This window comes from Streptopelia decaocto (genome assembly GCF_964273445.1).
Source record: "Streptopelia decaocto genome assembly, chromosome: 3".
Lineage (NCBI taxonomy): Eukaryota > Metazoa > Chordata > Aves > Columbiformes > Columbidae > Streptopelia > Streptopelia decaocto.
Window position 1 is genome coordinate 19,563,844 of NC_138656.1, and position 13,390 is coordinate 19,577,233.

The 13,390-nt window shown below is 39.1% G+C and overlaps 1 protein-coding gene across 2 annotated transcripts in view; it reads right to left on the minus strand.

Moving 5' to 3' along the window:
• Positions 1-6,069: 6,069 nt before the first annotated feature.
• CNIH3 (cornichon family AMPA receptor auxiliary protein 3) overlaps positions 6,070-13,390 on the minus strand; it is a gene marked incomplete at both ends in the record, with an annotated part of 51,701 nt that continues 44,380 nt past the window's right edge. For both annotated transcript variants that reach the window (XM_082048709.1, XM_082048708.1), the window contains 3 exons: positions 6,070-6,097; positions 8,103-8,246; positions 10,648-10,760. In XM_082048709.1, the coding sequence (XP_081904835.1) occupies positions 6,070-6,097; positions 8,103-8,246; positions 10,648-10,760 (285 nt within the window). The remainder of the gene's footprint in view (positions 6,098-8,102; positions 8,247-10,647; positions 10,761-13,390) is intronic.

Here is a 13,390-nt window from a genome sequence, read left to right on the forward strand (position 1 = left end):
CTGGTTTACTTGTACTGTATGACTTGTACTATATGTTATCTGTCCTATTATTTGCTTGGGACTCTATATTACTATGCACAGGTGAGAGTTCTTCCATAACACTGGATCTCTGCTGTGTTACTTTCGACATTTCCATAAATCTTGGCGTGGCTTGTGGTAGCTATGCTTTCCAGTCAAAGTCTCAGGCTAATGATCCGTAGTTGAAAATCCATCCAACAAGATTGAAACCGCCACAACAGCCAGTCAGTCAGATTTCTTCAGGTCTGTCGGAAGACTGGTGATAGTAGGCGTACTTCATGGGAAGAAAGGAGTAACATCTATTCAAGCTTTGGACTGAACAAAGAGATTTTAGCTTTTTACCTCTTCACTCCATTTCCACAATCTATGACCTAAACATTGGGTCTCATTATCAGGAAAAAAAAAAATTAAAAATGTTTTGCATCCCTCAGAGCTTTAATGAGAGTTTGACTACAGAGAAAGTCAAGGAGTCGGGCCACAGAAGTACATTTTCTCCTATATGAAAAATTGACCAGCAAATTAAAGGTAAGAAAATAACTACTTCAATTGTGTAAGCACTTAAAAATATTTCTAGAACTGTGATCTATTAGATTGCAGCAGAATATTATCTGCAGCAAACGGCTTCATTCTTACATTGAGGTGTACAACTGAAATATATCCACTAAGAACTTTGTTACAGCATGCTTATAGGTTATCTGGGAGAAAAAAAGGAGAATGCTGTATTTTACAGCAGAAGTTTCCCTCCTTCCCACCTACAACTGCATTACTGTGCAGAACAAAAATAAATCAGAACAATGTGTTCATGAGCAATGAATAACCACAAAACTCACCAGAGCAGGAATATGGATTGAGATCACCAATGCAAAGTTCAGTGCAGTATGGACGACAGTCTAATATTTGTTGCTTCTCAAATAAAAAATTAATTTTAAAAAATCTTATTTTATTTCAACCTTTTGATCTCCTGTTCTATCCGTAGCAACCCAAGATTTACGTAACATTCAATAACATTTGGATTTTGTCTATTGGAAACATTGTCTACTGGAAACAATGGAAAATCTCCAGTAAATTCAAAGATTTTGGATCATGCCCTGTAAAAAAAAAAAAGAATTACACACAAATATACATGTGGAGACAGAATGGAGAAAGGAAAAGCAATAGATTGCTAATACCCATGCTAATGTATGAGTAATCATGACCCCAACAGCACTGCCAGATCATAACAGCCGCAGTGCAGTTCCTGTAAGAAGGTGTAGGCTGAAGAACTTTTTCTTGCATTTTCAGTGGCTTAGTGCAAAAGAAAGAGTATGGCCCAAGGAAACACACAGAAAAACATTTCTGACAGCTTAAGTGCAGTTAATTATTTGTAGGCGAAGCATTCTGCTATCAGCATTGATTTGCTGTATTTGAAACTGAAACAGTCATAGCAGAAACAACTTTATTTGGCACCGCTGCAATTACCTGACTATAAATAGGACAGGCAGAACCACAGAGCAGCGCCTTCCCAACGGGGCTGCCTCTCCATCACTCCAGGCCAGCACTCCGTGTAGCTACCCCTTCGGTAAGCAGCTCATTCAGGTCTCATCCTCTCACATTTTTTTCTTACGTCCTACCTTTTTCCTTTAAGCAGATTCAACAGTTTACAAATGAGGAAAACAAAAACACATTTAAGTGCGTGCTCATTGCACACCAGTTTGAAGTGGCAAAGGGAGATGATATTTTCTTATGACTTCTGTGGGGTTTATCTGTATCACCAGAGCACATGAGAAAGGAAAACTGCTGCTCCTGAGTAATGACATTTGCCCTTTCAGGAAGAGAGGTGGGAAGGGAGCAGGCTTTGGGAGGAAATCTCTAGCCTCCACCAACCAACACGAAGGAACTGGAGACAGGATAGCATAGATTATTTCTCCCTTAAAAGCATGACATGGGGAAGAGACGGCCTTGTGCCCAAAGATCACAGCATTTTTCTGTTCCTCCTCAACAGCTATGCAGTTCTTTACTTTCCTTGCTTTGGTCAAAGTGTGCTTAGCTTGTGATTAGGCAGATACAGGGCCAGGGATGAAGAGGGCAAGAGATATCTTGTATCTCTCATTCTTCCTTCCTCTATTTGTGCTGCTTCTCTTATAAAATGGTTGGCAAGTCTAACAGAGAAAATTACAAATCTCATCTTGAGAATATCCACTACATGCACATAAAACTGTTTGGAGGCCAGACCACACAGCCACAACACAGAATAACCTAGGGTAAATTTCTGGAATTTTTACAGTAATCATACACTTCCCATTATACAAGAGAACTATTTGACTTTAGAAAAAAAGAATTTTTTTTTTTTATCCTTATCCTTTGAGAAATCCAGAGAGACAATCTTGCCAATGTAAAAAAAATTATTAATTTGAATACCAGTATGAATATGCTATTGAAGTCTACCTGCCACTACAGCAGCACCACTAGGTAATGGTTTAGCTCTGGACTGCAGCCAAGTGGTAGGAATCTGTTGGAGTAAGTCAGCAAGATACTGCAACCCACCTGGGTAACATCACAGAACAAGGAAGATGCTGAGGGCTGTATCTCACTCTGCTGTCTGTGAGGTCCACAGCACTAGCAGCTTCTTGCTACTGCAAGACACCTTAGGAAGTCTCATTACTCTTGAGTCCTGGTTTACATTAAACTTCCTTCAGCTAATGCTTTGGCCAGATTCAAAAATAGTTTCTGCTCTGGAGAAACTTCATTAAATTCAATGAAAGGGAAAATATTTTCATATTAAACAATATTTCCATTGACTTCAAGATTTTTCTTGAAGAGGAAAAAAAATTCTATTGAGAGCAGGGGGAATACTTTTTTGAATAAGGATTACTGGAAAGAACTGAGAATGTGAGCTTTCATTGCCCATTCACAGTAAGGACTAGTTAGGGTAAGATACTCCCCAGAATACTCTGAACAGCTGTGATCATCCACTCTTAAGAAAGATTAATTTGACTGGAAGGACAGCAGAGAAATCCTTTAAAGACATGGAAAACAGAGAGTTTTTCTGTGGGAGGATGGAAAAAGGGAGGGTCCACTTCAAGCAGAATGGAGGCTGGAAAGGACTGCTCTCTCCACGTATCAGGGTGTTAAGCAGCATGAGATAAGGTGTATTTAGGCTGATGTTGGCCCACAAGCAAGTGGAATCAATTATTGAAGAATAAATTTACTCTGGAAACATGGAAAAACCTAGTATCAAAGCAGTGATATCCTGGAAATACTTGCTTATAGGACTAGTGGGATCAAACAAACTGTTCTGCTTTCAGGTGAAGTGTGATAAGTATTAATATATATTGATGAAGTTGCCTGAAACAGAGAACTTGTTTCAAATGACCTAGCACATCCATTCAAGCATTGTGTCCTTGAAGTCACCTGAAGCTACATTCAGAAGACCTGTGTATACAAGTGCCTCTCATGTAAAGCCAAGAATTAGATGCCAATGTCAGTTACAAAAACTCACAGAGCTTCTGCCCAGCCATGTAGGCAATTAACTGAACTGCTGGTAGCCTAGCTTATGCCTAAATCTCAGGATTTGAAAACTGTATTATCCTGTAAAACATGATCGTACCTTCACCCAACCAGCCTCACAAAAAAATGCCAGACCTTTTGGTGAAACTGACTTTAAAGCATGTATCTGGAATGCAGGAAACCTGAATTAAATATTTTCCACCTCCATCCTCAGAGATGCGTGGAAAGATTCGGTCACTTGCTTAAAGTTGAGAGTTTTATGAAGTAGCAAGATGCCTAGAAGTTATCACTGCGATGCTGATTTGCTCTTGTGAATCTAATTCCTGCACTAATGCAGAACTAGATGCTTCACTTAAGGATGTAGATAAGGAATTCAGTTGCAATCATCAGGTTTTTACAGGTCATGTGTTAATTTTACCATGGCAACAGAGCTTGATCACTTAGTTCTGTAATGACCCAGCAAAGTTTCTTAGCTGAAGCACACTCCAAGCAAATACAGTAGGGTCAGTGTGATTTCAAGAGCAGACTAGCCTCTTCTGTAGCGTGTGCAATTCAAACTAATGAACCATCAGAGCCTATATTAGCTTCCCAAATAACTTGATCCAGCAGCTTAGTTGAGTGCTTCCAGAACCGGGAATGCTATGTTGTAAGAAGTCTAACTAGATCCAGCAAGACCTACTGGCTATGTCTGTACTTGTAAATTAAAGAATGTTAGTACCTGGGGCAACTTGATCTAAATATTGTTAGAATGACCACGGTATAGTTTTTGCACAGGCCAGCTGGCTTTCTTTCAAATAATTGTCAGATATGATTTGGGAGTTGGCTGCGCATGCTGCATACAGCAATTGTGCTTTGCAGGCTAATAAATAGGACTTAATTTTGTTAATGTAGCCAGATCAAACCAGAAAGAGCCTTGGCATCATACACACGCAGTAACTGCAGCTCAGTTTGGACCTTGCCAGACATCAGATGACTCCATTCATCCATTGTTTCTGCACCATGCTTTAAAACAGTGTGTTAGCACAGAGGCGGTGCTCAATGTGAAACTGTATCTCTCCTGCCGAAGTCCTGTGCTCAGACTAAAAAGTTCTCAGCATTTGGTACAGGAACAATTTACTGGCTCTCAATAGCCAGACCAAATTTGGCAGGGTTAGCAATGTGCTAGTGCTAACAAAACCAGCTGTAACCAAGCTGGGGTACAGATGAGCCTCACTGCACTGTTCTCTGCAGTATCTCTGGTAGCAACATACTTTACTAGTTCCTTCCCAATGCAAGACCCAAGTGGTTTCTGTGCAAGGACTGGTGTTCGTCTTGATCTTACAGGCTTGCCTACTACCCAGAGCACCACTGGCTGCACTGAAATACCTTAGTGACTTTGAGGGAACCAGCCCTGGTCCACTAGGTTCAGTGCCAAAATATATTTAGCAGCAGACACTTGATGCCTTTGACCTGTCAGTCAAACAGATTAACCTAAAATATAAACAGATTGTGAGTATTTATGTACATGTGTATTTGTAGGTACATATATACAAAGTTATACAGCCCATATATATGAATTATATGTGAATTATATGATAAAATTTAAAAATGTTTAAATTATTAAAAAAAACAAACATCTTTCAATACAAACCCCATACAAGACAAAAACATTTTGTGCATTCATTTTAGCTCAAATTTGACAGCAGAAATAAAGCTGCAAAACAGAATTACAGACCACAATTAGCTGGCCCAGTATCCAGCATTGTTATCCAGTTATCCAGCATTGTGATGAATATAATACCTATATTACAATCCTCCTTAATATACATAGCTTTTACCTATTTTTGCAGTCAGAGGAACATTGTTCTCTTAAGTGCCTGGCACTATTAGGTCAAGGCCAAAGTATTTGTAACCATTACTGTATGTTATTGGTGCATCACAAATTAAGTACAGAAATATACTGGATGTTCACCTACAGGAATAGCATATCATTAGAAAACAGCAACTGCAAATTCTTTTGTTATTATTGTTATGGGTGGAAAAAAAAAATCAACACTGAAGCAATTCCACAAGATCCAACATCCACGTTTGATTAGTATCATATGAATATCCCTGCAGAACAGCCGCACTTCTTATCTGAACTCCAGTCGGTGCCCATTTTTCATGTAAGATGATCTTGCCCTCTGCTTCCTCAGTCCAGAACTGTCATTAAGAAATTTTGCTCCCTGGAAGACAGTAGGGGCTATAGTTTATAATGAATCCACTTATCCGAGCAGCATTATCCCTGAAGAAGTGAATAGTTCTGTGATGTGGCCCACCTTGTTGTCTTTTTCTTTTTTCTGGGTTTGGGTTTTGAAAGTCATTTTTTGCAACGCACTGAGAAACAGGAGATAAACACAGTTAAGTGAGACATTCTGCCATCGTATTCTGCTGCTTCTTGCTAGGTCTCTCTTTCACGTACTTTATTTACTTCTTGGGATCAAAGTTTTCATCTCCTTGCCTTTTTGTTAATCACGCATCACTTGGTTCACCCATCCTTGCACCTCCAGCCTTTGTTGTTGTCAGTCTTTAATGAGGATCTTTCAGTTAAGAGCTCACTAAAGTGTAGATCATGCTGAATGTAAAAGAAAAACACAATATGAAAGTATTCTTTTGAGGCACACAGAGCACTTAGATTTTTAGAACCCTTTACTGTCTGTTCCTCAGGTCTGACTGTAACGGCCTGTGCTTTCCTCTGCATCTCTCTAAAGTATCTGAATTATGATATATTCAAGATGGGTATCAAAAAGCACTCAAGAAATAACACATTTATTATCGACATCCTACTGCACCACAAGCTGTGTTTGAGCTTATTAAACTGCAGTCTGATGTCTGAATTTGAACAGTGAAGAAACAAAATTATTTTGCTTCAGCATGTTTGATTTTTAAAACTTCAACTAGCAGCTCTTGGCAGGGCAGGCAAGGTTTGCCATGAAACTGCATTATTTTGTTTCCTTTGGAGAAAACTCCATGCAGTAGAAAAAACATAAAATGCAGACACCAGCTGGAGTGAATCCGCATATATTAAATGCAGCTGTGGAAAGCAAAGAAATGACAGTATGTTGCCACAGCTCCGTTTTACAGCAACTCCAATTCTGACAACACCCAGGAAACTACAGGAAAAGTGAATGTAATTAATACAATTTTATTTAGCACCAGGCAGTGGATTTTGGCTTATGGCCACATTTTAGAATGAAGCAGGGCTCAGAGGAAGCTGCACAACAGTAGAGTCCCAGTAGAAACGCTAGACCACACTACGTAGCTGACTTTGACAGGGTCTTTTAGCCAACACAAAAACGTGGGGTTACAAATGCTTCTCTCTCCAGCCATGCCTTGCCATCTCCCCTTGCACTGCAAACCGAGCTTGTCTAGCGTAACTGCCACGCTTTCCACTCTCGCCCCTGTGAAGAGGAGTGGTGAACAAAGGCACTCAGCCCAAACCCACAAAGCTACTGGGTGCTAAACTCCTGCTCAGATTCATCCATCTCAGGGTGAGCTGAGCACCTACCAGCTTCTGTGAGTCTGGGTCCTTCTACTTTCTTCCTCCCTCTCATGTATGCAGACACAGGCGCATACACACGAGGAAAAAAAGCTTTGATGTCAATAGTATTTAGAATTAATATTGAAAAACATCAGCCTGTAGCAATGACTCCTCAAGACATGAGGAACAACAGAATAGATAACAGACCAATGATCAAAGGAGAAGTAACATTTATCTTCTTCCACCGCATACAAACCTGCCTTGCAGAGGGATTACTGCATGCAAGGCTAGCTTGAAGAGGCTCTCTGTGCAAATACATTATGGAAGAAGGAGCAGAAGAAAGGAGTCATAAAACAGCACCTCCATTTAAAGTCTGTTAACCTTTGTTGTTACAATGTGATTACAGGGGTGACTAAAAGCATAAGGGTTGCGCCAAGGCCTTACCTTCAATATGATATTCATATATCCGTGCACTGGGCATTTGCAACTGTGCACTAAGGACATTTGACAGCTGAAAGGAGCAAGGGGGACAACACACAACTGGGGTGTTTATCTTCAAGCATGTACTTAAAACAGGGGTTTGAACCATGCACAGGCTCACACCACCATGAAAGAGAGGTTGTAGGAATGACTACAGGCATGGTACACCCCATGTTCCTACCATCTATCTACCTACCCATTTACTTACAACCTTGAGCATCACATACATTGGCAGCTGTAGTATTTTTCTTATGATTCCTTTGAATCATAAGAAAAAAAAAATCAGCTGGTATAACACAGAATAGAATTTGATCCTAAACTTGTACATTAAAATTTTTATTTCATGTAATGTCATTATAACATATGCTATTTCACCCATCCTAGAAAACTGTGGAGGAGCAAACATCTTTTTCCTTGGTTTGGCTCTGGCACTTAATATTCTGTATTGAGGTGTCAGTAGATATAAGGACATGCTTCTGTAAGTGGGCATGCTTCCCTGAATCAAGATCAGAAGCATGTTTGGTAAGACTAAGGAAACCAGTCAGTTGGTTCCAGTAATTCTGAAAATACAACTTCACATGTCAAATGTCTATTTCCTCAGTGAAATGACCAGACTTACCAGTACAGATAGTAGAAGAAGGAAAGGAGATAGAAAGCTAGCTTACACCAGGCCTCTTTTTGACAGTAACTCAAGGTATCTGCATTCATGACTGCAGGTGGATCATATGCTAGCTCTGAACTATCTGCTGGGCAACGAAAATATCTGAAAGAGCAGGAGAAGACATCTGGAATGACTCTGTAACCTTCTGTATTAAATATGTGCAGATACACACCCTCCCAATAACCAGCCCTTTTTCAAGTCTCTGGCTTACTCACTAATAACGTACGTATTGTGAGTGACAATGTGTGGCAGCTTGTGATCACAGCATGGAGGAAAGATTACTGGGCTTTAACTGCATCTACACAACTGATTTCAGACATCATGACATGATGAAAGATGACAGTCTCAACTAACTGATAGTTCAATTCCTTCAACTCTGAAAAGTAAAAAAGTCAATATGGAGTAATATAAGAGCTGTCTGACTAATGTTTTCTACCCGTAGCACTGCTCAAAAATTTATCATCCAAATAATTTTTAATTTGCAAATGTTTTTCTTCTTACGTAGGAGAAATTTCTAGTTATTCTCAGCAGTGACTGGATGTTTGAGAAAATCCTGACAAAGGAACTTGTTTTATTTATTGGCAAAGGAGCTTTTACAAAAGTAAACAAACAAAAAAGAGGTCCTCAGCAAAGTTAATGAGCTGCTTGAAGATCAGCACAAATCAGATGAAATATTGTTATTTCTGTTGCTTTGAAACAGTAATGTAACCACTGAAGATTGCTGGGATTGCTTATAGATAGACAGACAAACAAACAGATATATATAAAACCCCTAAAAGAAGTTATGCGCAACAAACTTTGAAAGTAAATGTTGTCATAGTAACTTTGACTTCCTCCCTTCCAATATTAGTAACATACACTTACAATCTCTGATAACATTACAAATTATTTTACAGAGACTACCGGTGAGACCTTGCTTAATTATCTTCATTGGAATGAAGATATTACACAGTATCTTCCACTGGTTTCATGCAGAACCTTTCACAATTAACTCAAATCAGTCTGTGGTTAAGCCAGCAGAAATTATGAAGCAATTATAGCAAAGTGTATGGAGAACCATGGGAACAAAGACAGTAAAAAGTTCTCTCCAAAGGTTTATATAATTATTTAGAATCTGACCATTTTCACCTTGGACATGAAACACAACATAAAAAACCCCCAACCAACCAACAACAACAACAAAAAAAACCAAAACCAAACAACCAAACAAAAACCCCACAACTTTAAAAAAACGTATTATTGTCACACTTGGGTTGTTAAACCTTAGTAAAACAGCACCATTTTTATTGCACCCAACAAACTGGGAGAAAAGTACTTGCAGCTTCATTCCATTTAGCTTTCTGAGAACTATACTGGCACTTCAACTTCTGAATAATACACTTTATCATATGAATCTGCATTGCTACCAAGCTTTTGCAGAAAATAGTGTAAAAAAGCTATAACTTTTTAGTTTCTAGTTGAGATAATGGTCTTGCCTTCTCTACAGATTTACTCTTCAGGCTACTTCACAACAGGAGCTATCTGCTGCAATATGTATCTTTGTAATGCAAAGAAACCCTGACAGACAAAAATCATCTGTGCCTTTACAAACATTGTGCAAATGCAAAACTTGTCAAGACTCCAGACTGACAGCCACAAAAACTGGTGTCTCTTGGTTATCTTCAGAGGCAACAGAAGGCTGATCCTCCACCTGAATGGAAAGGAAGAAGCAGCAGCAGCAGCTGCTCTGCCTGGCCAGAAACCATTAAAGCTGCTCAATAGCAGGTCTTATGTGATCAGCTCTGAAAGCCCCTCCATGAGCATAAACAAATATCAGAGATCCAGACTGGAAACACTCCCCACTTTTTCACATGGGTAGTGTGAAGACAACTTCATCTACTGCAATCTCTACTCCAAGAGTCTCTAAGAGAAATTTCTCCCGCAGAACAGAAATTCTGCACTGTACAGCACAAAATAACTTATTTTACGCTGAAAAAAACCCAAACAAAACAAAATATAAAGCTGCCTATGAAGATGAGAAGCAAAATTCCATCAACTTGTCTAGTCTCTGTTTCACAAATCTGATGGAACAGATTCCTTGCTAGGGCTGTAAGCAATAGGTACAAGATCTTTCATATATGAACTGTTTTACAACTCCCTATATGTGAAGTACTTAGAGCCGCACTAAGTTCCACTTCCAAATTCCAGCCTATTTAATCTCCAAGTTTTCATTCAGTTGTGGTGAGTGCATCCTGATACCTTTCGGAATATTTATCTGAGTTAGTAAACGGAAGCCACATTTATATTATTATGTGTTTTCTTTACCTTTTCTAAGTGTTCACTAAAAATTACCTTTTTTTTTTTTTTTCCCTCCTGGAAATGTAAGTTTCAGCTGCTTATAGCAAAAGTGTGTAGGCAAAAGATATTCAGCCAGACTCCTATCACTGCACTTCATACAATCTGCCTGTGTGCTGAGTTGGCAAATAAGGCTAATAAGCAGTCAGCATATAAAAGACAGACTTACCTCCAGAAGTGATAAAAAAGCAAAGGAACATTTAACCCCAGTGTGAGCCACTCTTGAGCACACAAAAACATTATGCAGAAAAGACTATGGATAGAGTACTCCGGCAACACCAGCTAAAAAGAAAGGAACAGAAATAACAGATGTCAGTGAAAAGCCTCTTAGATTTTAGTCACCTAAGCAATTTTGCAGAAAAGAAACCACCTCTGCAAGTCTCCTGGGTGTCTGTGTCTGTCCCTAGACATGTCTCAGCTGACAGACGGCCTGGCTATGAGCAATGAGCACAAGATGCAGTGCCAAATTTGGCCAGGTTCTAACCACGGCTGTACTCCAGGTGCTTGCTGAGAGGCACAGGACAGATCACTTACTGTCTTAGCTGGTGCTGCAGATTTCTGTCTACAAAATGTAGATTATATTACCGCCTCCCTCACAGAAGCATTGTGAGAATAAATGAATGTCTGTAGAAGAGTTCTTAAAGAACAAAGTGTCATTCCTGATGCACTTGGAAAGGAAGTAATAAAGCTATTACTAAAGCTTCACTTCTATATTGGAGGAGCAAACTTGGAAAAACATAAGGCTGCTTCTACCATTTTGCTATGTTACATACTCCCTAAAGAAATCAAATCCATTACTAAGTCAACGTTGTGAGACAAAACCCACAAAAACAGGAAACTCACTTCCTTAGCAAATCTATGGCTCCCCACATTTCTTGTTTCAGATTCTTTCTATTAAAAGAGAAAGTGAGTGGGCAGCTGGCAGAAGCAGAAATTTGTGTGATGTTGATTCAGAGCAGTTATTTCTAAAGGCGTTTTGCTTTTTTCACTGCTTTCCCATTTCTTGGCTGGTTTTCTTCTCCTGTTTTCTTGCAATGCCTTTTCTCAGAAATCTCTATTTCTTTTCTTCATTCAAGACATAGAATAGATTTATTTCCAGCAGTACATACTTTTCAAAGGTAGAAAATCCCCCCCACAGTTCACCTGCATCCCTCACTGCATCTTGGAGCTACATCAACCAAAGTCAAATCACAAAAAGCATTCGAGGGGATCCTTTTGATGTAAGTTCATTTTAATCTATCAAATAATTAGAGAGAGCCCTATTTTTAAAAACAACATAAAACCTACCACACAGCTACTCCCAATGCCCACAATGCAGCTGTGTTGCAATGAATTCCATCTTCTTGGTTCTGGAAGTCTTTCCAGCTCACATGGAATCTATTTTTTTCTTGAAGTAGTTAACATATTTGGATCTCTCTGTGTCTACACCTTCAACTTAAACATTCTCAAAAGTTTATCTTATGTGGTGACAAATCATGATACAATTACATAGCTCAGATTCCAGATGGTACTTATTTACCACTGCTGGATTTTCTTTTATTTTTAGAATCTGACTTACAACATGACTATAACCTTTCCCCAAAGAATGATTCATCTTCATAACAAATTGCTAACAAGAAAGGCCTTCATGATGTACATCTACCTACTAAACATCACAAAACTTAAACACATTCATTATCACCTATTTGATTTCTGATTCCAACAGAATCCACAAACTTAGCAATAACACAACCCTGATGCCTGATCAGTGGGCTGGCTGGTAATAACAGGGGGGGAAACCCATGGTGAAAATTTATGCAGAGCTTAAAAACCAACAACAACAAAAATCTGCTGTGAAGTTAGAAAGGAAACAAAGGAAGCAGTGGACTCTCAGAAACAAACTCACTTTCCAGTCACAGGTTTCAGTGTAAATTAAATCTACCTATGCTTTTGATAGAACAACAAATAGCTCATTCATGTCTCTTACACCCTTTTCTTGGAGTGATATTTTCCTGTGGACATAAATAAATAAAGGATCAGTGATGATCACAGTTTCTGAAGGAAATTCATGCAAAGAAGCAAATAGAGCCCAGCTTGCAAAGCCAATTACAGTTTATATTCAGGCGATTTACCTAAGAGACCAAATCTAAAAGTAGCTGAGAGCATCGAAAGCATGAAGTGTAGAAAGGCACTAACAGCAAGGCTTGTGAGGAAAAGTAAACTTAACAGCTGAATAACTGAAAAGTAATGCTGCCTCCGTTCTTGGCTGTAAGAATCATCCTGCACTTGGACACAATGTCCTCAGAAAACAATGGAAACTTTCAATCGACTTGAGGAAACATGGGATTCGGCTCCTGGGGAGAAGAAAGCTGGTTGAGAAACAAGTAACAGTCAATCCTTGTTGTTCCTGCTGACGTACTCAACTGCAATAGCAACTTCTGTGGAACAGAGAGCTGTGTGAGAGGAACTAAACCATGGTCTTTACTTCATTTCTGGAAGAGCATATGCATCCATCAGATGGTAAACTTGTTAGGATATAAACAGTATGCTTCTGTTTTGAACCAGGAACACCCTGATTCAGATGTCTTCTGCTTTCTCATGCAGCTCAAAATGAAGTCTCGAGATGGTTATGGAACACAGACTTGAAGGAGAAACTGGCAAAGCAATACAAATCTTAAGGGCTGGAACTTGGTCACTTTGAGTTTCAAGCTAACGAATGGCATAGCAAATTTATCACCGGAAATTTCGCTGACTGACATTTACCAGTGGAAAACCCAAGGAAAGACTGAAAAGGAAGTCAGCTTCTAGATCAAAATGCTGCTAATCAGAAACATATTTTGATATAACATAACCAAGGGAAAGAAACTACCATACCTTTTAAAATTTTGCTCTGATACATATATATAATATCCATATTAGCAAATATACACAAT